Below are 26,279 nucleotides of genomic sequence, written 5' to 3'. Positions count from 1 at the left end.
TCCACATAATATCTATTCCAAATGCTGTGGCCCACATAATATCCCTTTCACGTATTTGAAATCACTCTTCACTTCAGTTTCATATCCCATGGGCGGTCCTCGTTGGAAGCAGGAGCAACACGAGGCGCTCGTAGCGCAACTCGCGGCCATCAAGCAGCGTCAGCAGTCGCTACGTGAAGATTCTCTCGCGTTCGCTAAGTCGCCGTCAGCGCCCGAGAAGGCGGCGGCACAGAGATCGTTGCGCTCCTTGCGACAACTCACGCCCGAGGTGACAGTGCTCTGTGCGCAGACTGGCGCCGTCGTAGAGCGTGTCGCGAATGCAAATGACGTGGCTGAGAAGATGACGCGCGAGGTTCGACGCCTGGACGTGATTCAGTCGCGTCTGGGAGTGGCACTGGAGCAATCGGCGCAGCTTCTGACGCTGCGTAACGCGCTGGCGGGTATCCGACGCGCTATGCAGCAGCAGAGGTATCCGGAGGCCGCCACGTTCCTCCAGACGCTGAAAAACATCGAGCAGCAGATGCCGTTGGACGTTGCGGACAAGCTACGGGTGGATACCATTGAGAACGACCTCAAAGGAGTCATTGAAGGAGCGTTCGAGGAGGGCTTACGAGCTGGCGATCCTCGCCAGGTGCAGACGTACGCACCGCTGTTTAAGGCGGTAGGAAAAGACTACGAGGAGCACGGCTTGGTGATGCTGCTAGAACATATACAGAGGACACTGGAGCAGACGTTGAAGAGGGAAAGGGATCCACGAGTTGGTGTGTTTAGTACACAAGAACTCATTACACACCTCGCTGAAGTGTTTAACCAAGTGGCACAAGAAGCACAGCAACATGCTGGCCTGTTGTCGCAGTGCTTTGAGAGAGTTCATGGACCCAATCGGTTCGTGGGGAAGTTATATATATTGGGAGAACAGTCGGCGGTCGCAGTGCTGAACGCGTACATGGCGCAGCGGAAATTTCACGAACGGATTACGAATGGAGAGCAGCCTGTATCACCGACTTCGACTCCGTTGTCACCGTCAAATCGGAGTGGCAGTAACCGTGGGATGCAGTCGACACCTGGAAGTCCCAGGGATGATGGTGTAGCTGTCATGAACGAGCAACTGAATGAGATGGCGCTGGTCATTCAACACACGCAGACTTACGAACGCTTCATGCGCTCAAGAGTGACATACGAAGAAGAAAATGAAACAAATAACGATGAAGAGATTGAAAAGGGTGAGCACGGCAGTGGTGGCAAAGGCCCTGTCGTTCCGGTATTGCCACCTATCCAAGAAAGTGAATTGGGGAAAACTGTCCAGGAGCTGGCAGGGTTCTATTGCTTCTTCGAAAACGCACTGTTGAACGAAGCTTCTCGTAAAGCATTCCAGTGGGAAGAGCTCCACTTTTCATCCGGCGACGGGAGCTCGGGAGAGGCTGAAGTCGGTGGAGTCGACAGCGACAATAGCCTAGCATGCTTTCCCATTTCATCGGCCATTGATGAAATCTTTTACGTGGCACGTAACTCTGGACTGCGTGCATTAGCGACAGGCCACGTCGACTGTGCTGCTGGAGTTCTTAACATGATTAATACGGTGCTACGTGATGTCGTTGGAGACACAATGCGAAGCCGGATACGACATATGACTACTTCAGCCAAGATGGACAGTGCCGCCGGAGCTGATGCTGCGAGCTTATTAGCGGCTTCCTCTGCCCAGTTACGTGATCAGATGCAGCAGCAATTTGCCAAGCTCAGCAAAACTGTTGGACCAGTGGGTGGCGTCAATACTGGTGAAAATGGTGGGCAGACTCCAGAGCAGCGGAAGGAACACACTCCTGATGTCACACTTAACAGTTTGGAGGTTACGTCTGGATACATCGCACAACTGAAGGGCGAGTTCGAGCACGAGTTGCCCGAAGCCTTCCCCGAGGTGCCGCAGCACATTATGACTTGTTTGAATGCACTGGAAGACGCATCAGCTGAACTGAATCAACTACTTCTTGCTTCGCGTAAAAAGCTCCTCAAGCTCTTGGAGCCCAAGATTGCCGCTTATCTCAACAGTTTGTTATCATCGTCGGCGTTAGCTGCATCCGCTACAGCTCTTTCGTCGGCGGGATCCTCATCCTCGAGGCGCAACCCTGTCCAGTACGAGCTCACCGAGGCTATGTTCACATTCAACGAGGCCAACGACCCGTTTGCACATGCGTTTGTGCGTGGGCTTCGGTCGTTGCTAGCTGCATTTCGAGGGAGTCTCTCGCGTAGCAACTATCGTGCTATTGTTCACGGAGTTGCGTTGTATTCTGCTACCCAACTCGAGTCCTGGTTTCTCTCTAAAGTTACACGGGTAAACCAGCTTGGTGCGCTGCAGTTTGACAAAGATATTCGTGTCATCAGTACATTCCTCAGCGGCGAAGGTGGCGCCGGCGAAGAAGTGCGCGAAGCGTTTGCGACTTTAACCCAACTCGCCGAAGTGTTGAATGTGGACACTCCTCAAGAGGTACTGGATGTGTACGGTCGACGACGTCGTGGCGTAGCTTGGACACTACCCGCTGCCCGTGTCAAAGAAGTTCTCTCGCGTCGCGTGGAGTTTGCTGATGCTTCAATCAATAAGCTGGTATTGAAGTGAGACGCTAAGAAATACGGTGAGTCCATTGTACAAGAAAATTCAAATTCATAGACGAGCTCTAGCATTCCTTCGTCTGCACCTCGTTGTGGTAGTTGCAAATGCGTGCAGTCCACTTACGCACTTCCCTCCTCACTTCTTCTTCATCGACTGTAGTAAGTTTGTGGCTTCGCAGCACTTGCTTCCCGTTAATCCACACATCCGAAACGTGCTCACGGCCAGCGACGTAGACTACATGACTCACTGCGTTGTACATGGGGAGCATCTCGATGCTGTCGCACTCAATAGCGATAATATCTGCACGTTTGCCCACCTCAATGGATCCGATCTCATGCTCAAGTCCAAGTGCCCGTGCACCATTCAATGTAGCCATCTGCAGTGCCTCAGCAGCAGAAACACTCGTGCGGTCATGAGACTCCGCTTTCGCCAGCAATGCTGCAAGTTTCATCTCTACTAACATGTCGAGCGAGTTGTTGCTCGCCGCGCCGTCAGTACCGAGCGTCACGTTCACACCTCGACGAAGCATTTCAGTCACTCGTGCAATTCCCGATGCCAATTTGAGGTTGGACGACGGGCAGTGAACCACGTGAGCTCCAGCTCGAGCGACATCGTCGATCTCCTCGTCAGTTAGCTGAGTCATGTGTGCACATATAAGCCTCTCCGACAGTAAACCTAGCCGTTTGAAATTTGCGAGTGGACGGAGCTTCTGGTCGCTCTTGTGGCAGCACATGGAGTCTCGGTTCAACTGCTCGCTGTCACTGCATTCCGCCTCCGTCTCGTGCAAATGGATGTGGATCCGTGCGTTATACTTGCTTGCTAATGCATCCACTTTCAGCAGTGTTTGTTCACCTACTGTATAAGGCGAATGGGGCGCCATAGTGACTGTGATGAGGTCGTGGCGTCCAGGGGCGTATTTCTTTAGGTAAGGTTCCGCCTTTGCCAAGAAGTCGTCCGGACCCGAGCCATACGGCGACGCCATGTCCATGACACCTTGACCCACAGCTCCACGCATGCCTGTGCTCTGCAATACGCGGCAGATTTCGTTCGGGAAGAAATACATGTTGTTGAAGCACGTAGTCCCGCTACGGATCATCTCGGCCACGGCGTGGGCCATTCCGGCGCGTACGAACTCCGGACCGACAAACTTTTTCTCCATTGGCCAGATGTCTTCGGCTAGCCACTCATGCAACATCTTGTCGTCCCCCAGGCCGCGGAACAGCGTCATGGGTGCGTGCGTATGCAGATTGATGAGCCCTGGCATCACTATGTGGCGGTCCAAATGATGTTCCTCGGCGCCGACGAAGAGCTCCTGAGCTTCTGCACACGGCAGCAACGCCACGACCCGAGTCTTCTCGATTACGATAGCAGCATTATGCAGCACCACATCGCGAGGAACAACCGGGATCACGTGCGCTGCGAAGATCACCAGATCCACGGTCTGTTTGGTCATTGTGGCAGTCAAATGTGGCAAAAAAGAATGATGCGAAATTTGAATTTGGCCGAAAAGTAAAATTTCGATTTGAACATCACGCGTCGGAAAAAAAAATCGTTTTTTAAAACGATTTATTAAAATACAAAGTGTTTCTTATCCTCATCTGACGCGCCAGTAAATTATCTGCTAGAAGGTACTCAAACGGTATGCGGCAGCACTCTCTGTATGCATCGCTGCGGTGCGTTGTGCACCCAGCCGAGCTGGACGTGCCGGAACTGCTCGCGCTAGAGCTGTGTCTGCTCGATGGTGGGGCGACGATCCTGGAGGACATCAACGCCGCGAGCAGCAGCGCCGTGACGCACATCGTGTGCCACCCCAAGGCCTATCAGAACTTCATGCAGCAGCGAAATGAGCGCTTTGTGGCGCTAGTGCGACCCGAGTGGGTCTTCCGTACCTTCCTTCTGCAGCGGCTGCTCCCTGTGGACCGATTTAATCCCAACCCAGCGTTTGTCTTCTCTACACTCGCGATCTCAGGGGGTACGATGGGGAAGGACGCGCGGAAGGTCACCAATGGCCTCATCACTCACTTTGGCGGGCAAATCGTCGACCAGAAGGAAGTTTATCCTGGAGCTACACACATTCTGCACCAGGAAGACAGCAGCAAAGACACTATGGAGCCAGAAGAACAGGATTTCCAGAAACTGCTACAGCTTACCTTCTCAAAGGCAGATCTTGCGCGGAGTGTCGATGCGTGGAGGCTTCATATGTCGACGCATGAGGCGGACTCGTCGTATACACTGCCCAGTTGTGTCGTTGCGTACATGGGACAACGAGCGGGGTTGGACAAGCAGCATCATGTCAAATACACGTGGATTGAAGAGTGTGTGATGCGGCAGAGTCGAGTGCCGGAAGGACCTTTTGCTTACAAACCGACTGGAGCTGCTGAGATCAAGCCAGGCAAGAAGGGACGCAGCTGGAAAACCCAACCGGAAGTGCACCTGGAAGATTTGAACCTCAGCAAGTGTGCTCAGGTGTATCAACTGGGAAGGACGGAACTCGGTACCGATCTTCGGTAGTTCGCAGGTTGTCTAACGAGGTAAGGAGTTGCATTTAATGCTGGTGGAAGAGTACTGGTTCTGATAGGGTTTTATTGTTTGTAGAAACTCGAGGCAATGAAGAAGACACTGCATGGCGCGATAGTACTCCTCGCTCAACATATTGCCCCACTACTGCGAGAAAAGTTGTCCGACATGCTGAAGACAGTAGATGCCAAGGTGGCGAATGTGCCGTTTGGTGATTCGTATCAGGATATTGTGGGTAAGGTGGTCACAAATGCGTCGTTCGTGGTGTGCCGCTACCGTGGTGGCTTCGAGTACAACGAGGCCATGCGTCAAGGCAAAAAGGTGGTCAGTATCTATTGGGTTCTGGCAGGTCTCTCGCAAGTGAGCAAGCCGACCGCATACAACGAGGCGATTCAGCGCCCTGTTAAGTCCTTTGGAAGTATCCCTGGAATGCAGTCTTTCGTCATTACGCTGTCCGGATATTCCAGCAAATCAAGTCCAACTCGAGAAGAACTTCAGATCGCTATCCACGCCACGGGCGCATGTTTGCTTCCGGTGCTTTCACGAGCCCATTCTACACACCTCCTTTGCTACGAAGCCTCCGGAGAAAAGTACAAGAAGGCGTTGAGCTGGAGATTCGATAACGTCTTGAGTCACGAGGTTTGTGCTTGCGAGTCTCCCTAGTGTATCCCCATCGCTGATTTATTGTTGTGTTTTTTATTGGCTCGAATAGTGGATCTTCGCGTGCCTGTCGAATTGGGACTATGTCCCGGAGCTTGCATTCCGGTATAATGTCATTAAGGAGCTATCGGGGGATACAGATAGCACTGCTTCGGATCACAGTTCGAAGAAGAAGGATAGTGGAGACATCAATCCTGAGGAAGAAATAGTAAACAAAACGAAGCTAGCGATCACACCCCACGTGAGAAGTGCAAAGAATGCGAAAAAGGGTGGTGAAGGGCGATTTGACGTCGACGGCATTCTCACTGAGATTGACAAGGTACCTACTCCAACTAACCAGAAGACTCCAGCTAACCGAAAGACTCCGACTCCATCGACAACCTCTAAATCATCCACGACGACTTCCGGCCGTGCGAAAGATGTTACGTGTACGCTATTTGACACACCGACGAATACTGCCTCACCTTCAAATAATAAACGGAAGACGCGCAGGAATGCTGCTGAGGAAGAATCTGCAGATGTGGAAGAAGTCGAGAAAGAACCAGCAGCGAAAACTGATATCGAAAACGCAAAGGAGCCCCCGCTTGTCATAAGTATCAGCAGTGACAGCAACGTTGACGAATCGGCCACTACAGAGGCAGCGAACATTCAGCCTGCAAACCAGGAACCGGAAGACACCAAGATGCCTGCTACGAAGTCGAAAGCGAAAAAGCGCAAGAGCGCTGCTGACTCGGACGAACCGGACACGTCGAAGTCGACCAGAGCTTCGTCAAAAAAGCAGAAGAAGGAACCAGCAGCTACGAAGAAAACACGTGCAGCTTCGCCACCTAAAATCAAGCGAGTGTTCCTCTTGACTGGTGATCGGGACCAGGCTATACTGCACACTTCGATAATAACTTCTTTGGGCGGGAGCGTCAGTGAATTTAGTCGCGAGTTTGACAGCAACTGCACGCACATCATTTGCAGTGAACTCAAGCGGACGGAAAAGTTTATCGCTGGATGTGCGGCTGGCAAGGTGCGTCTTGAACTAATGCATACGAGGAATCATGTGCGGTTCTAACTAACTATATCTTGTTCGTATTGCCCATTCCAGTGGATATTGAAGCCTTCATACCTAGAGACCTGCTCTACTGCTGGAAAGTTTCTCGAAGAGGCTGCACACGAATGGGGAACCCACAAATCTGACAAGAAGGATATCGACGCGCGTATTTGGCCCGAGGTGTGCGCATACTGGCGTAAGGAGCGCGCTGGTGGCCACCCCGGTGCTTTCAATGGATGGCGCTTTTTCATCCATGCGAAGTGCGTCCCCCCTCGAGATATGTGTGAGCGTATTGTCCTCGCTGGTGGAGGTTCCGTGATTCAGCTCACGAAGTCCGTCGATTTTGACAGTTTGTCAAAGGAGTCGACCCCAGAGGCGCCTGTGGTGGCGCTGTTTCCTCCCGAGGTGCCAACACGAGACTTGTGGTTAAAGAAGATCAAGACCCACGACATCGAATGTATCAAGGCGACGTTCCTCATTGACTACATCACGAAGAAGCAATCACCGCCTGCTAAGCGCGCAGACTACCGTCTTTAGAGTCTACAGTTGGTCTCTGTGCAAATGGAGTGTGCGAAGGTGCACAAGAAGTTAGTCGTCCAGCTCGATGAGATCGGTCTCGTCCTTGTAGATCTGTCCACGAATGACACAGATGCAGAGAATATTTAGCAGTGTGTTCTTGAATAACGAATGATCCCAACAATACTCACCCTTCCGAAGCGTTCGTAGCCGCCATGCAGAATGAGTACGCGGGGTTTGTGGTTGGCTCCTTCTAGCACTACCTCCATCCGAGACTTGAATCTCTTGGCACAGGAAGGCCCGCGCACCTGGCTCATCATGCAGTGGAACACAATGGCATCTTCGTTCTTGAACTTCTCCACGAGGGCGTCCACGTCGTCATCGTCCATGAAATTGTCCTCCGGAATGTTCACTGCTGAGCGAATGTGGCCACCAGCATAATCCGTGTCGCGCACGTCGATGATGACGGGCCGTTTGCTGGACGTGCTGGGGTCGCGCAGGATCTCAGCCAACGCAGAAGGCTGGATGTAGTGCGGAGGCTCCATATACCCGATCGGAACCGACATGGTTGCCTCACAACGAGGTATTTGCTGTGATGAAAAGTTAAAAAAAAAAAAAACTCATACTGTAGTATAAAACAAATGTCACATAAAACAAATGACTTTTATGACTGAAAAAATCGATATGATAACTCCGATAATGCGGATAACTTGACGTGCTCATCTGAGTTCTACGCTTAGAGCCACGAGCATTTGCCCGCATATTAACAAAGTTTTACTTCTCTACAGGCTTGACAAGGTGAGCCTTAAGTGCCTCCAGAGCCTTGTAACGGTGCGAGATCTGGTTCTTGGTGGCCTTCTCCATCTCGGCGTACGTCTGGTCGAATCCGTCCGGCTGGAAGACTGGGTCCCAGCCAAAAGTGGTAGGACCGCGGGCTGGAACGATCTTGCCGTGCGTCTGACCGATAAATACCTGGGGCTCGGCACCCACCGCCGCGTAGGCAAAGATGCACTGGGCGTAGGCAGATTTGTCCTCGTAGGCGGCCAGCATATTGTTAAGACCGTCGTGGCCTGTCTTCTCTAGAAACCACTTAATGTATGGGCCAGGCAGGCCCTTTAGCGCGTTGAAGCACAGTGACGTGTCCTCCACGAGCACAGCGCCCTGCACCTGCTTGGTGGCGAGGCGACATTTCTCCTTGGCGATATCGGCCGGCTCGCCCTGCAGTTCTGGCAGGTCCACAGCCTGGTTACGTAGCTCAAAAGGGAAGTCGGTGCCCAGGATAGCCACCACCTCCTTCAGCTTGTTGGCGTTGCCGGTCACGAACGTCAGCACAGGCTTGGCACTCGACATGGTGTCCAAGATTGTCAATGCAGTAATGACCGCCAATGAACCAAGATGTAATGGAATGTCGCACAACGTGTTCAACACACAAAATTAAGAATGTAGGGACCTGCGCTTCAGCTCGTGCAAGCTTTCTGTTGGTGCTGTATCCTCAAGATGATGTCTACTCGGTTGCTGCCACTGCTCTAGCTATTCAAAAGTGAGCACTACAAAACGAGCGTTCCAAGTCTCACTTCAATGATGACCTTCGAGTATTGTGGGCTCTTCACTAAAACAACAACTTCAATGTAATGTTGCGCGAAGGTATCCACGATCTTGAAGCGACGCACTGCCTCGTTCAATCAGATCTACTCGATCGCCATGCTGCCTGCTTTCCAGGTGCATCTTCATCAGCCCATTCTTGAGCGCGTAGCGCAAGTGGGGAAGTTCGATGGCCGCCATCCTGCACTGGCATGCGGCACTACGGCGGGCAAGGTATTCATACACTCGCCCAACGAAAACACCTTCCGAGACAATTCGGAGGCCGATGACAGCGAACAAAGCAGCGTGCGCTTCCTCAAGATCAATCGCAAGGTCACGGCATTGGCAGCCGGCAAGTTCGAGAACGCAGACCAGGGCGATACGCTCGTGGTAGGCACGCAGTCCAGCCTGTTGGCCTACGATGTGGAGAAGAACTCCGACATCTTTTACAAAGACGTGCCCGATGGCGTGAGTGCCATGCTCTTTGCACCGGCACCACGCACTGCCTCATCGGCGAACTCTCCGTCGCAAATGGTCGTAGTGGGCGGCAATTGCTCTCTGCAAGGCTTCGGTCGGGACGGTGGAGAGCTCTTCTGGACAGTCACAGGAGACCATGTTCATGCACTGACAGTGAACGACGTGACTGGCCATGGACGAGATGAGCTTATTGCTGGGTCAGACGACTTTGAGATCCGAGCATTTCAGAATGAGGAGGTGGTGTTCGAGTGCACGGAGACAAGTCGAGTGCTGGCACTCGCTGCAATTAAAAAGCAAATGTTCGGATATGCCCTTCAGAATGGTACGGTGGGTGTCTACAAGGGGAAACACCGTGCATGGCGTGTTAAGTCCAAGAACGTTCCAACGGCGATCCATAGCTTTGATATCGACGGAGATGGAGAGAAGGAAATAGTTATGGGCTGGAGCAATGGCAAGTTCGAGTCGAGAAAGTTAACGAACGGAGAAGCCGTGCACAAGGAAGTGCTCAAGTCTCCTGTGGCAGCCCTTGTAACAGCAGACTATCGCATGGATGGCAAAGAGGAGATTATTTGTTGTTCGGCAGACGGAGAAATCCGCGGCTACTTCACGTCCACGGGTGATTTTCCAGCACCAGGTGTCTCCACTGGTACCAACGACAAGGCCAGTCAGGAAGAGAAAGAAGTAGCGAAACTATCCAAACACCGTGCTGCTTTACAGCTTGAAATTAAGGCATTGGAGGCCAATCAAGCTGGTACTGCCTCATCAGGAAAAGGGCTACGCATTCGTGCCGACACCAACATCAAGGTACGATCGCTGGCAAGTAAAACTGCCACAAACTTCGAGCTTGAAGTTTCAACCGAGAACGACGCAGTTATCAAGATGGTGGTGGTATTTGAGTCCGAAGCAGGCATCTTCGAGGGCGAGTCTTTGGTCGTTCGTCCAGCGACTATGAGCCCGACAGTTCGAATCCCACTAAATTTGAGTAAACACGCTGCTGCGCGTCTCGATTTCAAAGTGCTCGTAGGCTCACGTGGCCATCACACCTCCTTCCATGTGTTCGAATCCACCTTCAAGCTGCCAAAGTTTGCTGCGTTTCACCACATTACGGGTGAAACCCCAGGCCCACAGACGACCCCGGAAGGGTCTGTGCGGTTTAGTACGCCTGTCAAGCCACAGCAAATGTATTCGTGGCTGGACAACGCCTTCGTGTTAGCAGAGGTTATTCCGGAAAGTTCTCAAGCGCATTTGATGTTCCGTTCACTTCGTGACAACTCGCGGCTAAACATCTCCGTGGCGCCACAGGAGACCGTCATTCGAACGGATAATATGGAGCTAGCGGCTGAACTTGTCCAGCACATGTGCGCATTTCTCGAATGGCGCGACCTTGAGTCAATGGCAGATTTCCCCCAACAAATGGAGGAATTCCGGAACCTACTCGTGAGAGTTGATGAGAGCAACGCCATTAGACTCAAGCTCACAGGTGAAATGGCTGACGATTCGAACCAGGTCAAGAATCTCATTATCCGCGTCGAAGACTCGCGTATTCTCAACGACATGTAAGTGGTGCACTGGTGCATGTGCTTTTTTGTGAGGTTTTACATGGACTAACTCATGTTCCTGTCTTGATAGGCCTCGCATGCGGCGGTTCTACTCGGAGTTGTTCTCACTGAACAATCAGCTTTTGGGTGAGTATACAAAGCGAAGTACGAACCATCAGGCACTTCTTGATGCCCTAAAGGAGGTTAACAGCATGATCCAACTCGCTGCTCGGTTGCGCTTCGGTAATGCAAAGTCCACAGTCATCGCAGCGTGCCGCAAGGCAATCAAGAACAACAACATTCACGCGCTATTTTACATTGTGAAGACTGGGAAGGAAGAGAATCAGTGACTTGATGCTGCTAACACGGCATCTTCCAACATTAAAATCGTTAACTGGAAGGTTAATACCATCGCATTCTCTTTTACCAGTACTTCCCAGTATCGTTAATCCATTCGATGAGGACGAAAAGCGAGAGAATCGCGCCACTCTGCATCTTCGTCTTCATCATCTAACATTCCAAACGCTTGCTTGTGCTTACGCTTTCCAGTTGAACGCTCGCTCGGAACTTCCTTTGGTGACGCTGTCAGTGCATCGGCCTCGTCACCGAAGGAGATTCGTCTGATAATTCGCGGTGTTCTACAAACAACAAACCACTCGGAGTTAAATATTGCTACCTCCACCATGTCTGTCGGTCATGCATACTTACGTTTCTTGTGGTCGCTCCGGCTCTCCAAAGGCTTGATCGTGGTTACGTTTCTCAAAAATCTGCTGCACTTCTACCGCATCGTCGATCTCGTTTTCGTTCTCTGATCCAAGTGCCTTATAGTGTGAGCGCTTGTCTAACACTTGGAGTGTTGCAGACGGAGCACTAGACTCTGATTCCTCGGTAATTTGTTCTGAAACTCGAGGATACTTGCGCATTTTAACGAATTCTTCAGCTATACCAACGCCTCCACTCGTCTGCTCAGTGTCCGATCCAAACGCTTCGTGGTGTTTCCGCTTCGCTGCAGCTTGTAGAGCAGCAGCAGAGCCACCAACTGCAAACGAAGCACAAAATGCCTGGAAATCAGCAACGGGTTCATTCCTTTCGGACTCCTTCGTCTTTTCGTCTTGTGTGGTCTTCTGTTCATTTTGTGGTCTTACCAGTAATGAAGCTTCCTGCTGTACTGGCTTGGGAGCTTGAGAAACCGAGAGCTCCAAATGGTTCTCCAAGCTAGCAGCAGGAGCTACTGGTGCTGAAACAGGAGCTGGTGAATGATTCATAGCTGGGACTGGAGGTGGAGCGGGTATATGTGGAGGCGGAGCGGACTCTCTTCGTCTCCTGCGCGCCCCAATCAACGCCTCCAACCGAGTAGCAGCCTCGCTAGGTCCATTATACCCCACACTTTCCACATCTTCCACTAATCGCACCGGTCTTCTTCCTGAGAACGTCGACGATTCCCTTCGTCTTGCTATCCTCGCATTAACCCAATCTTCTTTCTCTTTCCTGTTCTCTTCAACTAATACTTCGTCTCGAATCTCGTCAAATGAGAATCCACCACGGCGCGGTGCACTCGTCACTAGAAAGTCACTCATCGCCATTGGCATTGGCCTCGTCGGTTCAGCAGGTGCATCTCTACCTTGCTCTTGATTCCTGTTGCTTTTCCGTTTAACTCCACTCGTTTCTCGGGGCGATTTCGGCCTCATCTTCACTGAAGACGTTGGTGATGACAGCGTGGACGACGCCGCTGATCGTTGCTTAGCTGCACTGGTACTCGATACCTGCCTTCTCTTCTGTGGTGACCGACGCGGAGTCTCGGCGATATCTCGTTGCAACGCAGCCACCTGTTGTCTTAGCGCTAGTCGCCGCTGCTGGAACTCGCGCGTTGACAACGGAACGACTGGTGCTCGCAACGGCAAACGCGGGATCTCAATACGTACCCGACGATGGAGCAGAAGCGGCACCAGCAACTCTAGCAGCAGCACGAGCGCTCCATAGTACAGACACAAGTGGAAGAGCAGAGAGTCCTCTTTCAGTGGCAGGAACATGCTATCCAATGCGAGCTTTTTGAACGCGTTTGCTAAAATTTCGCGAATTACGCTAAAATGACTGATAATTGCATAAACTGCCAAAAACTTCAACTAGTGGCATTCATGGTCGATCGTCAAAATGCAGGAAGCTCGCGATGCCAAGCTAACAGAAGCGTGGATACGTACATGTAGTATTTAACATCTATACTACATGTCCATCGCGTCACTTCTCTCTCGAATCTGACAAATCTACCTGTACTTGTCCATGAACCTGGCGTGGAATTTAGATGTCTTCTCGATCACGTCGTCCACAGCATCCTCCGGCGGCAGGATCGTGGTGCGGAAGTGCCACGTGCCCTCCTTCTGACCGAAACCCGAGCCAGGCACAACTACAATTCCCGTCTCGTCCAGCATCTGCATGCAGTAGAACGCGTCAGGTGCCATACCCGCTTCCTTAGCGGCCTCAACAGCCTTGGGCGGAAGCGTCAGGTTCGGGAATGTGTACATGGCACCCTCCGTCTCGTTGCACGTGACTCCTTCAAGCTCGTTGAAAGCCTTCACGAGCTTCTCCGCACGGCGCTTGAGGGACCCAAGCGTGCCGTCACGCTGCTCAGCGTAGCGCTCGTACGACGCATCACCAGGCTGCGGTGGGTTGGTCATCATGCCCACAACAAGCTGGCCGTCAATGTTCGAGCACAAATTCACCGACATGAGCTTGTAGAACTGGTCCTTGGCATCCTCGTCAATGTTTACCAGCTCCATGTAGCCACCACGACGACCACATTCACCCGTGAAACCCTTGGACGTCGAGTGGAACGAGATCAGCTCCACATCGTCGTATTCCTTGCCCATATCACGCAGCACCTTCTTGAACGAAAAGAACTTCTTGCCTTCAGCGTATACATTCTCCTGGTAAACTTCGTCAGCCAGGATCAGGATGTCTTCCTTCTTGCAGAACTTGATGATCTCCTCAATGTTCTTCTCCGATAGACACTGGCCCGTCGGATTGCCAGGGTTAATCACAGCCATCGCACGCACTGTCTTGCCAGCATCACGAGCTTCCTTCACAGCGCGCGCCAACTCGTTGACATCAAGACCCCAGGCGTTGGACTCATCCAGGTAGTAACCAACCAGAGTGCCGTTATTGATGGCGATGGCCGCCGAGTACAGCGGGTACTGCGGGATGGGGGCCATGATGGCGTCGTTCTCGTCACGGATGAGAGCCAGCAGAGAGTTCTGTACGGCCGGACTGGCGCCGTCTGTGAGGTAAATGTCTTCCGGGTCGGCCGGGTGGCCGTCACGACGCTGTAAGAAGCGTGCGACCTCCTCACGTACAACAGCCGAGCCTTTGCTGTGGCCATAAGCGCCAGTGCCGCCCGGGATGTTGTCAATGTAGAATTTGGCGCGAGCAATGGCGTCCGGCTGGAATAGTTTCTGTGCCTCTGGCTGGTCCACAAGACCTGGCACATTGACGAGCGCCAGTACCTGGCGCTGGAACTCGATGGGTTCCTGCTCAAGCACCTGCGGGTTGCCAATGTTGCACGGAATAACCTTGTCGAACGGAAGCGATTTGTCGCCGTTCGCAAGGCGGTTCTCGTACTCGTTGGAGCGCAGCACCAGAGCGCCACGTACAGCGTACTCCGCCTTGACGATGTTAGGGTTGATCGTGTCAGCAGTGAGCACGGCGAAACCACGGCTCGCCAGGGAGGACGAGGCGCGCAGCTGCTTGAGGGCCTGGCGAGCGAGCATCTTACTTGTGTCGAGGAAGCTTCCTACTCTGGTCTTGCGTAGCCAGCGGCGGTTTGAAGAATGATCTCTGGTGCAGATTTAGCCACTGTGAAGATGGGCGTATCATAGCTTTTCGTATCCTTTGCTGCATCATGCCAAAAAAAGGCTACTCTAGAGCCCAAATCCGGGGGCTTTGGGTATCAGTACTCACCACAAACCTCAGATTCCTCAAATAACAGTTTCTGGAATACAGTATGATACTGCATCCCGTTTTTTTTCGTAAACTTCCGGATAGTTGTTTGCCAATACCCTCCAATTTGTATGCTAAAACCAATGTGTTTGTAAATCCTATAAGGTCCACCCGCTGTGGACTCATTCATGTAACGTGACCGTCTCCACTTACGCGAAATTCCAAAGCAATTGGGCCTCTTATCCGCGAGCTAAGTGTACCAAAGAATTTAGCTTACAGTTCTGTAATTTAGAGATGCTTGGCTTTCGTACAGAAAGACAGAAAGACCACTCGATTCCTTTTGCAAAATCCCACCTAAATCGAGGCTCTATTGTTGAGCAATCAAGTTTGAGCCTGATTCCGGTGCCGATAGTCTGCAACCGGATAGTTCTGCCGTCCTCCAAGTTAGCACTTTCAGTACATCTTTAACAAGCGAACACAAACATCCTGGAGCTTGTTGAAGCTCCTCTAATCAGGTGTTTACAGCGGGTGGGAAACAAATCTTCAGCTCCCTCATCAACCTCCTGGACTCACCAATTCTTCAGCCAGGATTCTCGTGGCGAAGCTGGCGCAGTTGAAGCGAGGCACACTTCAAGTTGAACGCCTCGAAAAGTGTGAGCTAAACGTTGGATAATTTAGTCTCGAGGTAAATAAAAAGCATATCGGAGTTTTTCAAACAGCAATTTTTCCTCATCGGAGATAAGCTACCTCACGAAGTATCCCGAAAAAAGCGCTAGCCATAAAAATGATCACTTTTCTGGGACCTGATTGGTTTGACGCGCTACATTTGACAAGCATGACGTGTTCGGTCGCCGAACTTCGGCGATGGCTTGGCAACTCAACTCGATGATTAGCGTCAGACAAGTATGTTAATCCACTACAGCGCTAACTGTGCTCCACCCTTACGTCGATATACAGGAACAGTATCATGAAGATCATTTTAACCACGCAAAGGTGTTCGATATATTGGCAAGCACGACGCCTGCATTCATTCGGTTCAGGCGCTACTCGCCTTTGCTTGTGACTTAGTCGGAGGACTTGGCGCCCTTAATGGTGCCCTCGTGGGCCGTGTTGGGTTGGCGCGTCAGGCACAGCACACGCTCCCATGTGCGGCCGAAGGGGTCCATGCAGCGTGGTGAGTTGCGTGTGATGGCTTCAATGGGAAAGTACACGACACGGTTGGCGCTGAGCCCGACCGTGAAGCCGGTGTAACCTGCCATTGCGCCGTGCACGGCGTTCTGGCCCAGCAGCATACAGTACAGACTGTCTGCAGCGTTGGCTGGCACCGAACGGATCATGTAGGAGGGGTCAATGTACTTGACGGTGCACTCCTTGCCTTTCTTAGCAAAGTGTTCCTGGATGCGGTCCTTCATGAAGGCACCAATGGGCGGCAGCTTCTTGTTACCACCGGCATCGGCCTCCACCGACGTTCCCAGCAGCTCCTCACCGGCTCCCTCAGCGACAACGACCACACCGTGGCCCTGCTCCTCCACAACGCGCTCAAGGTGGTCCAGGCAGCTGCGGGGACCTTCCAGCTCGATCGGAATCTCCGGGATCAGACACAGGTTCACGTCACCACTGGAAAGCGAGGCGTGTGCAGCAATGAAACCAGCGCTACGGCCCATAAGCTTGACAACACCAATACCGTTGGGCACGCAGCGAGACTCCGTGCTGGCCGAGCGAATGGCGCGCTGGGCTTCCTCGACAGCCGTGTTGAAACCGAAGCTGCGGTCCAGAAGATCCACATCGTTATCGATGGTCTTGGGCACACCGGCGACAGCGATAGCCAGCTTGCGACGACGGCATTCCTCCGAGATTTTGTTGGCAGCACGGTGAGTGCCATCACCGCCAATCACGTACAGCTGCGAGACGCCGTGCGTGGTCATGAAGTCAATAATCTTGTCCTGGTCGAAGCCGCCACGGTTGGAACCAAGGATGGTACCGCCGTGGTGGTGGATGCTAGCGACGCTCTTGGGGGTCAGCATAATGGGAGCCTCTTTTTGGTCCATTGAGGTCCAGTTGTAGAAGCCGCCGAAGCCCATGCGGATGCCATAAATCTCGCGCACGCCGTACAGGTTCCACAAAGCGAGGGTGACGTCACGCACGACGTTGTTGAGGCCAGGGCACAAACCGCCGCAGGTCACAATAGCAGCCTTGACCTTGGCGGGGTCGAAGTACGTGTTTTCACGCGGACCAGCGCGCACGTAGGCACGCGAGACGGCCTCCTGTGAGTCATTGCGGCGGATGTCGCCCAGGATCACGTCAGTCTCGCCCATGATCTTGTTGTACGTGCTCTTACGCTCCACCGAGTCATCGGCCTGGGTGTCGAGCTTGCGGCGGTTGCAGATTTGGTGGTCCTGCTCAGGAAGCCATTCGCGGAGGTTCGGCACGGGAAGGAGATACGTTTTCTCGATGCTGACGCCCTCAACCAGCACCATCTCGCCGAAGCCCTTCGGGTGCTTGTCGGTGAAAGGGGCAGACTTGTGCCTGGCTTGGAAGGCGGCGGCCGAGGAGTCCACGGATTCGCGACGGAAACTCATTGCACGGATAGATGGGAGAGTGACGCGCTTGCTAGCTTGCTCTTCTCGTTGTGGCCGGGTACGTCGATGGCCACGCGACGAGTGAGATCTTGATTGCTCTTTGGCTAGTGCAAAAACACGCACCAGCACCAAGCACCAATTCCATAGTATTATTTGTAGTATACTATGAAATCGCTCATATCATCTGCGACATCTTCTGCGCAGCAATCTCGACGAGATTCTCGCTGATGCCACCGACAGGAGCTGCTGCCTCCGCCGCTGCGGCGGCGTCGATCGCCTCAGGAATAACGCGTATTGCGTTCACCCCCGCTCCGCCTGGGGCGCTCGCTTGCCAGCGGGATTCGTCGCTGCGCTCGCTTCGTACAACCGTGCAGGCCTGTCATGAACGCGTAGTACCAGCCACCAAGAAAACCAAGGCCCAACGCTTCTACGAACTCGAATTGCACGACACTGGTGCGTAAGCTATCGGCTTCCAATTGCAACCTGTTAGATTGCAGCCACGTAGTAGTGAATGGATTCCTGATTTGAGGTGGCTAAACAATGATTATGGTGCTCGTTGCTATCGTGCAGTTCTCTTTCCCGAGGGCGGAGGCCAACCTTGGGATACCGGCAGCATCGATGGTGTACCGGTGAACCAGGTGTATGTGAAGGACGGTCGCTGTCTGCACCGCGTTTCTGTGAAGGATGGAGCCAAGGCGCCGTTCGTGGAGGGCCAGGAGGTAGTCGCCAACGTGGACTGGGCTCGTCGCTTCGACCACATGCAGCAGCACTCAGCGCAACACCTTTTCAGCGCAATCGCAGAACAATATGGATACGATACTACTACGTGGTCACTTGGAGAGGAACGCTGCAATGTGGAGCTCGTGCCGATGAATGGCGCTTCGGCCTCGGAGGTGACGACTGGCAAGAAGAGCGGCAAGGAGAAAAATGTGATCCCTGCCGAAACACTGCAGAAAATCGAAGAAAAAGTGAATGAAGCCATCGTTTCAGGCCTTGCCATGACCCCATCGTTCGCGAAGCCAGGAACAGAGGAGTGGGAAAAGATTGCCGCGAAGTTTGAGCCTGGTCAGACGCCCAAGGCGATGCGAATCGTAACAATTGACGGTCTCGATGTGAACCCATGCTGCGGTACACACGTTCAAAACCTGGCACAACTCCGATCGCTGCGTGTGCTGAGTACGGAGTATGCACGCGGAGCTTCTCGTGTTTGGTTTGTTGCTGGAGAGCGAGTGAATCGCGAGTTTTCACGAATGTTAGTGCTGTGCTTTGCCAACGGGTTGCGATGTTTACTTATCGAAATATCATGTTGCTGTGTGTTGTGAATACTGCAGGCTGAGAAATGAGCACGCAATGACGAAGTTGCTGAGCAGTGCACCAGATGATCACGCTTCTCGGGTGGAAAGATTGCTTCAGTTCCAGAAGAGTGCAACAAAAGAGCTTAAAAACCTGCAGAAGGAGCTGGCAGCGTCTATCGCACGCGACCTGATGGCGCAGACCAGCGAGGGGGTCGTCACTTACCACCGTGACGAGGGCGATCTCGGCTTCTTGCAGACATTGTTGAGTATGCTTGGAGACGCCAAGAATGACGCTGTGTTTGTTCTCACGGCTGGCGAGCTGCTCGGTGAAGGCTTGTTTCTTATTGCCGGACCTCCCGAGTTCATCATTGCTCATGGTAAATCTGTGCTGCCTCTCATTGACGGCAAGGGCGGCAGCGGCAAGAACGGCATCATTCAAGGCAAAGCGAAGGGTTTAGCCAACGTTGATGCCTTGGTCGCGAAGCTCCAGGAATTTCGCCTTCAACAATAAATTCCTGCCAGACAAGTGGCTTTCGCAAACGTAGTGCGGCCAGTCAAGCTGGCGCTGACGTTTATTTTGTTCTAAGGATGTTAAAAGAGAGCTTCTGGTAGCTATTTCTTCCTGTTTTGCTGGTATGACCAGCATTGATCCATCGCTTACCCCACCATGGTGTACCCGCGGCGACGAGCAGTGTAGACCTTGTAGGCCGCGAGCGCCAGCCCAATCGCCATAGCAATCCCGATGACCGTAACGAAAGAGTAGTGTGCGAAGCCGCGGTTGACCTCCACAACGGCTCCCTGTGCCAGTGGCGCTTGAGCTTCATCCAGAGTTGGCTGGTGGTAGTTGCAGATAGTCTCCCAAGTGCCGGTTCCAGCGATGTGGTTCGTGATGATCTTGTTGAACTCATCCAGCGGGCAATCCGCAACTGAGCATTTTGTCAGCTTGATCTGCTCACGATCAGTGTACGGCGACCACATGTACGTTCGCACAAAGTAGAATTCCTTGGCTTCTGGCTGCTTCTCAGCCTCTTCGGTGGTGAATTCGCGGGCGCGCAATTCGAAGAACATGGTGGTTCCGGGGTGGAGGGATGACACGTTGAGAGCTGTTGGTAGTCCCTTGAAGTGGAACTCCCAGCCCAGCATCATACCCAGGCCGTGAAGCAGCTCTCGATGACCATGGAATGAGAAGTATCGGTACTCTGCAGGCGATGGCGCCGTCAGGACTGCTCCACCCTGGAGCGTGTTGAGAAGCAAATCGCTAAAACCACCCACCCAGTACGTAATTTCGCGGTCCGTCGAGTAATATCGTTCCATGAGGTTAGTGAAGGCTAACTGTTCCAGTTTTTTGCGAGCTTCAACCGTTATCCCCTCGAGAAGTGGCAGGCCTTCGTCACGGTCGAAGACAAACATATCTGCCAAATCCTTCACGCCCAGCACGACATCTTCACCATCAGGCAAGTTGGGGATATCTTTGACAGCGACACCACAGGCCTCACCCAGCTGATCGAGGACGTCGCGATACTGGCCAAAGAGCTCTGGCGCACGGGTTTCAGCGTACACAGCGAGATCCGCGTCTAAGGTACTTTTGCAGGGGCCCTTAGGAGCAGCAAAGGCATGCTCGTTTTCCACGAGTTGCATGGTAATGGGCACAGGCTGGCGCGGGAAACCTTGTGGGCCCGTTCCGTCTGGGTAGAGGCCGTAGCCCACCGCTGTGGCACTCTGAGAGCAACGCGTCGCGGCGTCGGCTCGGAAATACGCCTCGAAATGAGAGTGGTTAACACCGTTAAGCGAGCGAGACAGGAAGGCTTCCTCGTGCTTTGGTTCGTCCACCATGTATGTGTGACGGATGTGCTCGCCGACAGCTTGCAGCTGCTTCATACCGATCTCCGTGAGCTGAGTGAGTGGCACCTTGTACGCGTCCAGGTTGGCTTTATTGCGCGGGCACGTAAACTTCACCACGTCGTTCGGAGCCCGACTTCCGTGACGAGAGAGCGTTACCAGGCGGCGGAGTTCACTGCAATGAAGCACAGCGTTGTATCATCGGTCAGCAATGTTAATGGTACCATCATTTGATGCGCACGAGACGTACCTTGGTGGAGCTTGATCGGCCGAGATGGCTCCGTTGGCCAAGACTGCGAGCATCAGCGCAGAGGCGACACGGAAGGCGCGCACCATGTCTCCTGGATTGCGACTTTGGATGAGATTGGAAGAGTGAGGTCGTGGTCTAAAAAAGAAGGCCCGTTTCTGAGTGTCCCGATTCTGTACGCATTTATTATAAGGGGCACCTCGAGATTCCGACGAGCATGCGTTTGGCCGGTGGTGGGCACTACACGGTAACTTGCCGTCTTGTTTTGCAACTGTAGCAAAAACGCTTTGCCGCCATTAGCGATTGCCGTAGAAAAGAAGCGATTACGCACCGTGAGTTTCTAGTCAGCAGCTTTGAGTGACCAAAGTCTGTAGTGCATTTCATAGCAGGAAGTTAGTCTACATTCTGGGTAATGCAGCTACACGTACTGCACAGCACCACCAGATTAGCAGTTCGAAAATGGTATAATGGAAGATTGCGCTGCTGTCTCTACAACGACAGTGCAACGACCACAGGACACTACGGTTACCAACCACCTTCCTCTTCACCACCTATTGCAAGTCCGTGCTATAGTCTAGACCATATCTTGCGAAGCTTAAACAGGAACGTTCGTGTGAACGACTTAGCCGTGCAGCAACCAAAAAGCACGAGTTTAGTCAGAAAGTTGAAGTTGTTATGTTGCGCTAAAGGATTGAATTTAGGCTGCATTGATCGTAGCAGCAACTGACTGAGACCTGCAACTGTGAAACCCGACAGTGAAGAGCAATACATGTACAACGCCCCTCGAATTAAGTCAACCTGACAGTAAGCTTACTGGTTGTAACCCACACAGAGACGAAAGCTGTCGAATTTCATGAGCTCCTCGCCAAAAACTCAAACCAAAGCTACAGCTTGTTTTTTTTTTTTGTCCAATCGCACCACCATAAATTACGTCCGCACTTAATTGAGCCGCAGGATTGAGCGGCGTGTGTCCTCGTATCATTGGCCAAAATAGCTACTTCCGCTATTACGATTGGCTGATTTCTCGCCCCATTTGAAGCTCGCAACTTTCTCCCTCGTGCGATCCCGCGATCATACAGTCAGTTTAGCAGCGTTCCGCTCGGGCCGATCAAGACACGGACGACCTCGCCGACAGGGAGGAGGACACGCGCATTACTAAATAGAAAGACATGTCGCTGCTGAAGGAGATTCAAGCGAACGCAGCGGTGGCCTGGAGCCCCGTGAAGCGGCGTGCGGAGCTCTTGGCGCTCGGCTCAAAGGGCGACGGCGGCGTCGGCTTTGAGAATACCGGCGGCGAGTTCAAGCTCGTATCCATGGACCTAAGCGACCCGAGCCGTGGTATGATCACACTAGGCTCCGTCAAGACGGCGTCGCGATTCACGTCGCTGGCCTGGCGTGACGTGCCGCGCCACCACGACACGTGTCCGTACGGTATCATCGCCGGTGGTATGGCTGACGGCTCCGTGTCGCTGTGGAACCCAGCACTTATGCTAGACCGCGAGCCTGGCACTGATGCGCCTGCGTCCTGCGAGATCGGCCGCATCACGCGCCACAAGGGAGCCGTCAACGCGCTACAGTTCAATCCGCACGAAGACAGCGCGCACCTGTTGGCTTCAGGCGGCAGTGATGGCGAAGTTTACATTATGTCGCTGGAGAAACTGGCCAGCCCTGGCGTCTTCACGCCTGGAGGCCCCTCCACCCCTCAGGCACAGGCCAATGAGATCACCAGCGTGGCATGGAATACTCAAGTGAATTATATCCTAGCCACAGGCTCGCAGAATGGCTCTGTCGTTGTCTGGGACCTCAAGCAAAAGAAGCCTTGGTGCGAGTTGCGTGATCCCGCACGAGGAGCAGCCACTGCTATCGCCTGGAACCCCAACGAGGGACTGCAGATCGCTACAGCCTCGGGCGATGACCAGCATCCGTCAGTGAAGCTCTGGGATCTGCGCAACTCGACCAGTACGCCTCTAGCCGAGTTCCATGACCACACTGCGGGCGTTCTGTCCATGTCATGGTGTCCCAACGACCCTGGGCTCATCTTATCGTGCGGGAAGGACAATCGAACGCTTCTCTGGGACCTGTTTTCGCGCAAGACTGTGGCTGAATTCCCCTCGGACGCCCCGAATGCTCCCTCTATGGGCTCGGACCAATTCTTTGGCGGTGGTCTCGCCGGCCAGCGTCGTTGGAACGTTCAGTGGTCTCCCCAGGTTCCTGCAGTTGCTTCGACCTGCTCGTTGGACGGAAAGCTGCAGATCTGGGGTCTTTCTGGTGGCGGTAACCCGGCTTGTCGCCCCCCGAAGTGGATGCGCCGCCCGGCTGGTGCGTCATTTGGATTTGGTGGCAAGTTGGTGACTATTGCGAATCCGCAGGAACCTGCGGGCCCCAACACCGACCACCGTCGCCTTATTCACATGCAACGCGTGATTAGTGACACTGGACTTGTGGCTGAGGCCGAGGCGCTGGACCGTTCGCTGGAAACGAAGGACTTTAAAGGACACTGCGAGCAGAAGATCGCATCAGCAGCGACACCTGAAGAGCGTAGCGTGTGGAGCTTCATGAAGATCCTCTTTGAGAAGGATGCGCGTCAGCATCTGCTGCTTCATCTTGGCTTGGACGCGGAAAAGATTAACGAATTGAACGCCAAGTTTAACCCCGAGGCTGCCGCCGCACTGCAACCCACAGCTGCTCAAGCTGCCAACCCAGCACAGGCTCCTGGACCACAAGTGGACCCAGTGATGGGAGCGCTGCTGAGTGACCGGATTGATGTACGTCTTTGCTGTGGGTATAACCAATCTCTGGTTCGTGTTGCTCATTTTTGTTGGTGTTGTCTGTAGTCTGGCATGGGAGCGGACGATGTGTTTTCCTCTGGCTTCCACCCGAAGGCTGACGACGCTGCCGCAGCAAACCCTGCATCTCCGTTGTCGGACGTCTCTGCTCTTGCTACTGCGCTCCCGTCTGCGTTGGATGAGGACAAGAGTAAGCGCTTGGATGCTGTCCCCGCTCCTGTATACACAGAAGAGTCCGAGAGCACATTGATGCAGGCACTACTAGTGGGCAACTTCGAAGTGGCCGTCAACTGCTGCTTGGCGTACAACCAACTGGCCGACGCGCTGTTGCTAGCTTCTTGTGGCGGTCCTGAGCTTTGGGAGAAGACTCAGCGCGCATTCTTCGCTCACCAGCAACGCCCTGTGATGCGTGTGGTATCTGCTATCATCAAGAATGAGCTAACCGAGCTCGTCGAGCTTTCGGATTTGGCTGAATGGCGCGAGACGTTAGCCATTTTGAGCACATACGCTAAGAGCGAAGAATTCCCGTCGCTGTGTGACAAGCTGGCCACGCGACTGGAGGCCGCTGGCGACTTGCACTCTGCTACGTTGTGCTTCATGTGCGCCGTGAACGTGGAGAAGACAGTGAATGCTTGGTGCAAGGAAAGCGAGTTCGAGGCGCGCACGCATGGCCACACCTTTGCGCTCCACCGTCTTGTTGAGAAGGTGTCTGTGTTCGCGATGGCTGTCGACCAGCCTGATCAATCCATGGGCTCTGAGGTGGCCCAGCGTTTCGCTGAGTATGCTTCTCTGGTACGTAGCAAGAGGTGAAGGACATTTCGGTGGTCGTAAGCTTACGTTATTTTGTTATCGTTTTTACTTGTTAGATGGCTGCGGAAGGACGCCTGGATATTGCTGCCAAGTACGCACGCTTCCCGGATCTGAGTTGCGCGATTTTGAAGGACCGCATTTACAACGCGTACCCCACACAGGGCTACCAGCCACCTCCGTTCCCGTTCGATGTGGTTCAGGTTCAGACGCAGGCACAGATTCAGCAGCAACAGCAACAACGTCAGGCTGCTCAGCAGCAGAGAGGCTACGGTAACAAACCCGCATATGGAGCTGGAAGGAACCAGTATGGTGCTCCTGCTGCACCAACGCCAACTCCTGCCGCCGCTCCGATGCCTACGCCTGGTGCCTATGGTGGCCAAGCTGCGGGTTATCAACCGAAACAACATACACCGGCTCCGACGCCAGCTTACCCTGGCCGTCCTGGTGGCTACCAGTCGGCACCTCAGCAACCAGCATACCCGGCCACGCATGGTCTGCCTCCGCAAGCGCAGCAGCCCGGTGGATACCCCAACCAGCAGCCTGCAGGATACCCGAACCAGCAGCAGCCCGCATACCCAGGTCAGTCAACGCCGTCGCCATACCCAGGAAACGCGGCGCTGACGCCATTCCCGGGCCAATCCACAGCTTCTCCAGTGTTCCCTGGCCAAGCGCAGCAGCACCAGCCACCCCCACAGCAGCCTGGTTACAGTCGTCCGCAGCAGCCAGGCTTCCCAGGCCAGCATCTGCCCCAACCAGGTTTCCCGTCAGGCCCCCCGTCGTCGTCAGGTAGCCGTCTGCAGATGTACTCAGGTCCTCCGTCTACAGGCGCACCTCACGTGTCCGGACCTTCTCCGGCGTACGGTGGTGCTCCTCGTCCCGGAACAGGCTTCGGCGCGCCACCTGCCCCAGCTTCTCCATCCATTCCTCAAGGTACGGGGATAAATCCACTTGCTGCTGCGATGGGGTCATCGCGCATTGCCAAGCCTTCTGTTGATATGAGCTCCCACCAACGCGATGGGTTCGTCAGCAGTGTGGGCAACAAGGAACTGACTCTGAAATATGGGAATGCTACCACAGCCTCTCTCTCGCCCGTTGCAAGCGCTGCCCCGAAGGTTGGCGAGTTCCCTCCGGATGTTGTGCCCGGTAGCACAGAGAACGTCGGTCCGCAGGATCTCCCTATTGTAAACGCGTTCAACGACCTCGTGAGTCAACTTCAGGGCCTCCCTCTCACTATGGTACGGTGAACATCATTGCCACTGTTAAGAAGGCATGTACCTAATTAGGTATTTTGTTGTTTGTGCAGATGGAACAGAAGCAACTGCAGGAGATTCAGAAGGGCAAGGAGATCATGTTAACCAAGCTCAACATCGGCGCTTTGTCGCCCGACGTTGTGTCCCGACTGCATGAGATGGTGGCGTGCTTCGGACAGCGCGATTTTGGCAGCGCACAGACCATCTACGTGGCTCTTACGGCCTCAGATTGGGCGCAACACAAGGACTGGCTGCGTGGACTCAAGTCACTCATCCACATCTCCATGAAGCGTTTTAGATAAGCAGTCCACACAGGCGGATGTGGGTACAGGACAGTAAGCAGATACAGGTCACCAAGTGAAGTGATCGCATAGGTCCACCGTGAGCCCAATGCAGATAAAACTAGGAAGTGTTTGTGAGCCTTGTAGCTGCGTGCAGAGTCCTACTACGTACGTGTACGTAGTCGAGCGTAGAATCTATCTAGCGAGCCGCACTGTAGACGAATCTGGATGTATGCAACGAGTGGTTCGGGACCCGAATCGGGTACAGCTATCCCCTTGGACATAGTATTTCAAGTGCATGGGCACGCAACGCGAATGAAGTTCAGCGC

General features: G+C 53.5%; 12 protein-coding genes across 15 annotated transcripts; 5 read left to right on the top strand and 7 right to left on the bottom strand.

Moving 5' to 3' along the window:
* The first annotated feature begins 76 nt into the window (after positions 1-76).
* PPTG_13447 (hypothetical protein) lies at positions 77-4,202 on the top strand. The gene has a single exon (XM_008909127.1). The coding sequence runs from the start codon at positions 89-91 to the stop codon at positions 2,609-2,611; it is 2,523 nt and encodes an 840-aa protein (XP_008907375.1). The 5' UTR covers positions 77-88; the 3' UTR covers positions 2,612-4,202.
* PPTG_13446 (hypothetical protein) lies at positions 2,343-4,073 on the bottom strand. The gene has a single exon (XM_008909128.1). The coding sequence runs from the start codon at positions 4,056-4,058 to the stop codon at positions 2,670-2,672; it is 1,389 nt and encodes a 462-aa protein (XP_008907376.1). The 5' UTR covers positions 4,059-4,073; the 3' UTR covers positions 2,343-2,669.
* On the top strand, positions 4,198-7,544 carry PPTG_13445 (hypothetical protein). Its single transcript, XM_008909126.1, has 4 exons — positions 4,198-5,136; positions 5,201-5,761; positions 5,835-6,797; positions 6,876-7,544. Exons 2-4 carry the CDS (start codon positions 5,213-5,215, stop codon positions 7,356-7,358), a joined length of 1,995 nt encoding a protein of 664 aa, XP_008907374.1. The 5' UTR covers positions 4,198-5,136; positions 5,201-5,212; the 3' UTR covers positions 7,359-7,544.
* Positions 7,273-7,938, bottom strand: PPTG_13444 (hypothetical protein). The gene is made up of 2 exons (XM_008909125.1): positions 7,529-7,938; positions 7,273-7,451 (listed from the first exon to the last, which is right to left on the bottom strand). The coding sequence occupies exons 1-2, from the start codon at positions 7,901-7,903 to the stop codon at positions 7,410-7,412; spliced, it is 417 nt and encodes a 138-aa protein (XP_008907373.1). The 5' UTR covers positions 7,904-7,938; the 3' UTR covers positions 7,273-7,409.
* A 44-nt stretch (positions 7,939-7,982) lies between these two features.
* On the bottom strand, positions 7,983-8,705 carry PPTG_13443 (RdgB/HAM1 family non-canonical purine NTP pyrophosphatase). Its single transcript, XM_008909124.1, has one exon. The coding sequence runs from the start codon at positions 8,685-8,687 to the stop codon at positions 8,112-8,114; it is 576 nt and encodes a 191-aa protein (XP_008907372.1). The 5' UTR covers positions 8,688-8,705; the 3' UTR covers positions 7,983-8,111.
* A 271-nt stretch (positions 8,706-8,976) lies between these two features.
* PPTG_13442 (hypothetical protein) lies at positions 8,977-11,440 on the top strand. The gene is made up of 2 exons (XM_008909123.1): positions 8,977-10,951; positions 11,025-11,440. The coding sequence occupies exons 1-2, from the start codon at positions 9,039-9,041 to the stop codon at positions 11,281-11,283; spliced, it is 2,172 nt and encodes a 723-aa protein (XP_008907371.1). The 5' UTR covers positions 8,977-9,038; the 3' UTR covers positions 11,284-11,440.
* On the bottom strand, positions 11,379-12,963 carry PPTG_13441 (hypothetical protein; the record flags this gene model as incomplete). Its single annotated transcript, XM_008909122.1, has 2 exons — positions 11,379-11,571; positions 11,642-12,963. 2 exons carry the CDS (start codon positions 12,961-12,963, stop codon positions 11,379-11,381), a joined length of 1,515 nt encoding a protein of 504 aa, XP_008907370.1.
* A 231-nt stretch (positions 12,964-13,194) lies between these two features.
* PPTG_13440 (hypothetical protein) lies at positions 13,195-14,694 on the bottom strand (the record flags this gene model as incomplete). The annotated part of the gene is made up of 1 exon (XM_008909121.1): positions 13,195-14,694. The coding sequence occupies one exon, from the start codon at positions 14,692-14,694 to the stop codon at positions 13,195-13,197; it is 1,500 nt and encodes a 499-aa protein (XP_008907369.1).
* An 875-nt stretch (positions 14,695-15,569) lies between these two features.
* On the bottom strand, positions 15,570-18,090 carry PPTG_13439 (hypothetical protein). The gene has a single exon (XM_008909120.1). It carries the CDS (start codon positions 17,440-17,442, stop codon positions 15,928-15,930), a length of 1,515 nt encoding a protein of 504 aa, XP_008907368.1. The 5' UTR covers positions 17,443-18,090; the 3' UTR covers positions 15,570-15,927.
* On the top strand, positions 17,611-21,346 carry PPTG_13438. Of its 2 annotated transcripts, XM_008909117.1 has the most exons (3): positions 17,611-17,895; positions 18,013-18,694; positions 18,774-21,346. In XM_008909117.1, exons 1-3 carry the CDS (start codon positions 17,670-17,672, stop codon positions 19,246-19,248), a joined length of 1,383 nt encoding a protein of 460 aa, XP_008907365.1. In that variant the 5' UTR covers positions 17,611-17,669; the 3' UTR covers positions 19,249-21,346. The 2 variants fall into 2 exon arrangements, with proteins under 2 accessions (XP_008907365.1, XP_008907366.1); XM_008909118.1 differs by having other exon boundaries at positions 17,611-18,694.
* On the bottom strand, positions 19,199-20,949 carry PPTG_13437 (hypothetical protein). Its single transcript, XM_008909119.1, has 2 exons — positions 20,827-20,949; positions 19,199-20,751 (listed from the first exon to the last, which is right to left on the bottom strand). The coding sequence occupies exons 1-2, from the start codon at positions 20,910-20,912 to the stop codon at positions 19,395-19,397; spliced, it is 1,443 nt and encodes a 480-aa protein (XP_008907367.1). The 5' UTR covers positions 20,913-20,949; the 3' UTR covers positions 19,199-19,394.
* Positions 21,347-21,821: 475 nt separating the features above from the next.
* On the top strand, positions 21,822-26,279 carry PPTG_13436 (hypothetical protein). Of its 3 annotated transcripts, XM_008909115.1 has the most exons (5): positions 21,822-23,588; positions 23,658-24,401; positions 24,476-25,349; positions 25,497-25,654; positions 25,723-26,279. In XM_008909115.1, the coding sequence occupies exons 1-5, from the start codon at positions 21,993-21,995 to the stop codon at positions 25,969-25,971; spliced, it is 3,621 nt and encodes a 1,206-aa protein (XP_008907363.1). In that variant the 5' UTR covers positions 21,822-21,992; the 3' UTR covers positions 25,972-26,279. The 3 variants fall into 3 exon arrangements, with proteins under 3 accessions (XP_008907363.1, XP_008907362.1, XP_008907364.1); XM_008909114.1 differs by having other exon boundaries at positions 24,476-25,654; XM_008909116.1 differs by having other exon boundaries at positions 24,476-26,279.

Source organism: Phytophthora parasitica (assembly GCF_000247585.1).
Source record: "Phytophthora parasitica INRA-310 unplaced genomic scaffold supercont2.33, whole genome shotgun sequence".
Classification (NCBI taxonomy): Eukaryota; Oomycota; class Peronosporomycetes; order Peronosporales; family Peronosporaceae; genus Phytophthora; species Phytophthora nicotianae.
This window is presented reverse-complemented; position numbering and strand designations above follow the sequence as displayed.

Excerpts from the sequence above, each read along its gene's own strand:
- PPTG_13436 (XM_008909114.1), top strand. The coding sequence starts at position 21,993 with ATGTCGCTGCTGAAGGAGATTCAAGCGAACGCAGCGGTGGCCTGGAGC. Across the intron at positions 23,589-23,657 it reads TGCTGAGTGACCGGATTGAT|TCTGGCATGGGAGCGGACGA; the intron begins GTACGTCTTTGC and ends TGTTGTCTGTAG. Across the intron at positions 25,655-25,722 it reads AGGGCCTCCCTCTCACTATG|ATGGAACAGAAGCAACTGCA; the intron begins GTACGGTGAACA and ends TTGTTTGTGCAG.
- PPTG_13442 (XM_008909123.1), top strand. The coding sequence starts at position 9,039 with ATGCTGCCTGCTTTCCAGGTGCATCTTCATCAGCCCATTCTTGAGCGC. Across the intron at positions 10,952-11,024 it reads TCGCGTATTCTCAACGACAT|GCCTCGCATGCGGCGGTTCT; the intron begins GTAAGTGGTGCA and ends CTGTCTTGATAG.
- PPTG_13444 (XM_008909125.1), bottom strand. The coding sequence starts at position 7,903 with ATGTCGGTTCCGATCGGGTATATGGAGCCTCCGCACTACATCCAGCCT. Across the intron at positions 7,452-7,528 it reads GCTACGAACGCTTCGGAAGG|ATCTACAAGGACGAGACCGA; the intron begins GTGAGTATTGTT and ends ATTCGTGGACAG.
- PPTG_13437 (XM_008909119.1), bottom strand. The coding sequence starts at position 20,912 with ATGGTGCGCGCCTTCCGTGTCGCCTCTGCGCTGATGCTCGCAGTCTTG. Across the intron at positions 20,752-20,826 it reads GCCGATCAAGCTCCACCAAG|TGAACTCCGCCGCCTGGTAA; the intron begins GTACGTCTCGTG and ends GCTTCATTGCAG.
- PPTG_13443 (XM_008909124.1), bottom strand. The coding sequence starts at position 8,687 with ATGTCGAGTGCCAAGCCTGTGCTGACGTTCGTGACCGGCAACGCCAAC.
- PPTG_13446 (XM_008909128.1), bottom strand. The coding sequence starts at position 4,058 with ATGACCAAACAGACCGTGGATCTGGTGATCTTCGCAGCGCACGTGATC.
- PPTG_13438 (XM_008909117.1), top strand. The coding sequence starts at position 17,670 with ATGCCACCGACAGGAGCTGCTGCCTCCGCCGCTGCGGCGGCGTCGATC. Across the intron at positions 17,896-18,012 it reads ACTCGAATTGCACGACACTG|TTCTCTTTCCCGAGGGCGGA; the intron begins GTGCGTAAGCTA and ends GCTATCGTGCAG. Across the intron at positions 18,695-18,773 it reads AATCGCGAGTTTTCACGAAT|GCTGAGAAATGAGCACGCAA; the intron begins GTTAGTGCTGTG and ends TGAATACTGCAG.
- PPTG_13439 (XM_008909120.1), bottom strand. The coding sequence starts at position 17,442 with ATGAGTTTCCGTCGCGAATCCGTGGACTCCTCGGCCGCCGCCTTCCAA.
- PPTG_13445 (XM_008909126.1), top strand. The coding sequence starts at position 5,213 with ATGAAGAAGACACTGCATGGCGCGATAGTACTCCTCGCTCAACATATT. Across the intron at positions 5,762-5,834 it reads ATAACGTCTTGAGTCACGAG|TGGATCTTCGCGTGCCTGTC; the intron begins GTTTGTGCTTGC and ends TGGCTCGAATAG. Across the intron at positions 6,798-6,875 it reads CTGGATGTGCGGCTGGCAAG|TGGATATTGAAGCCTTCATA; the intron begins GTGCGTCTTGAA and ends TGCCCATTCCAG.
- PPTG_13447 (XM_008909127.1), top strand. The coding sequence starts at position 89 with ATGGGCGGTCCTCGTTGGAAGCAGGAGCAACACGAGGCGCTCGTAGCG.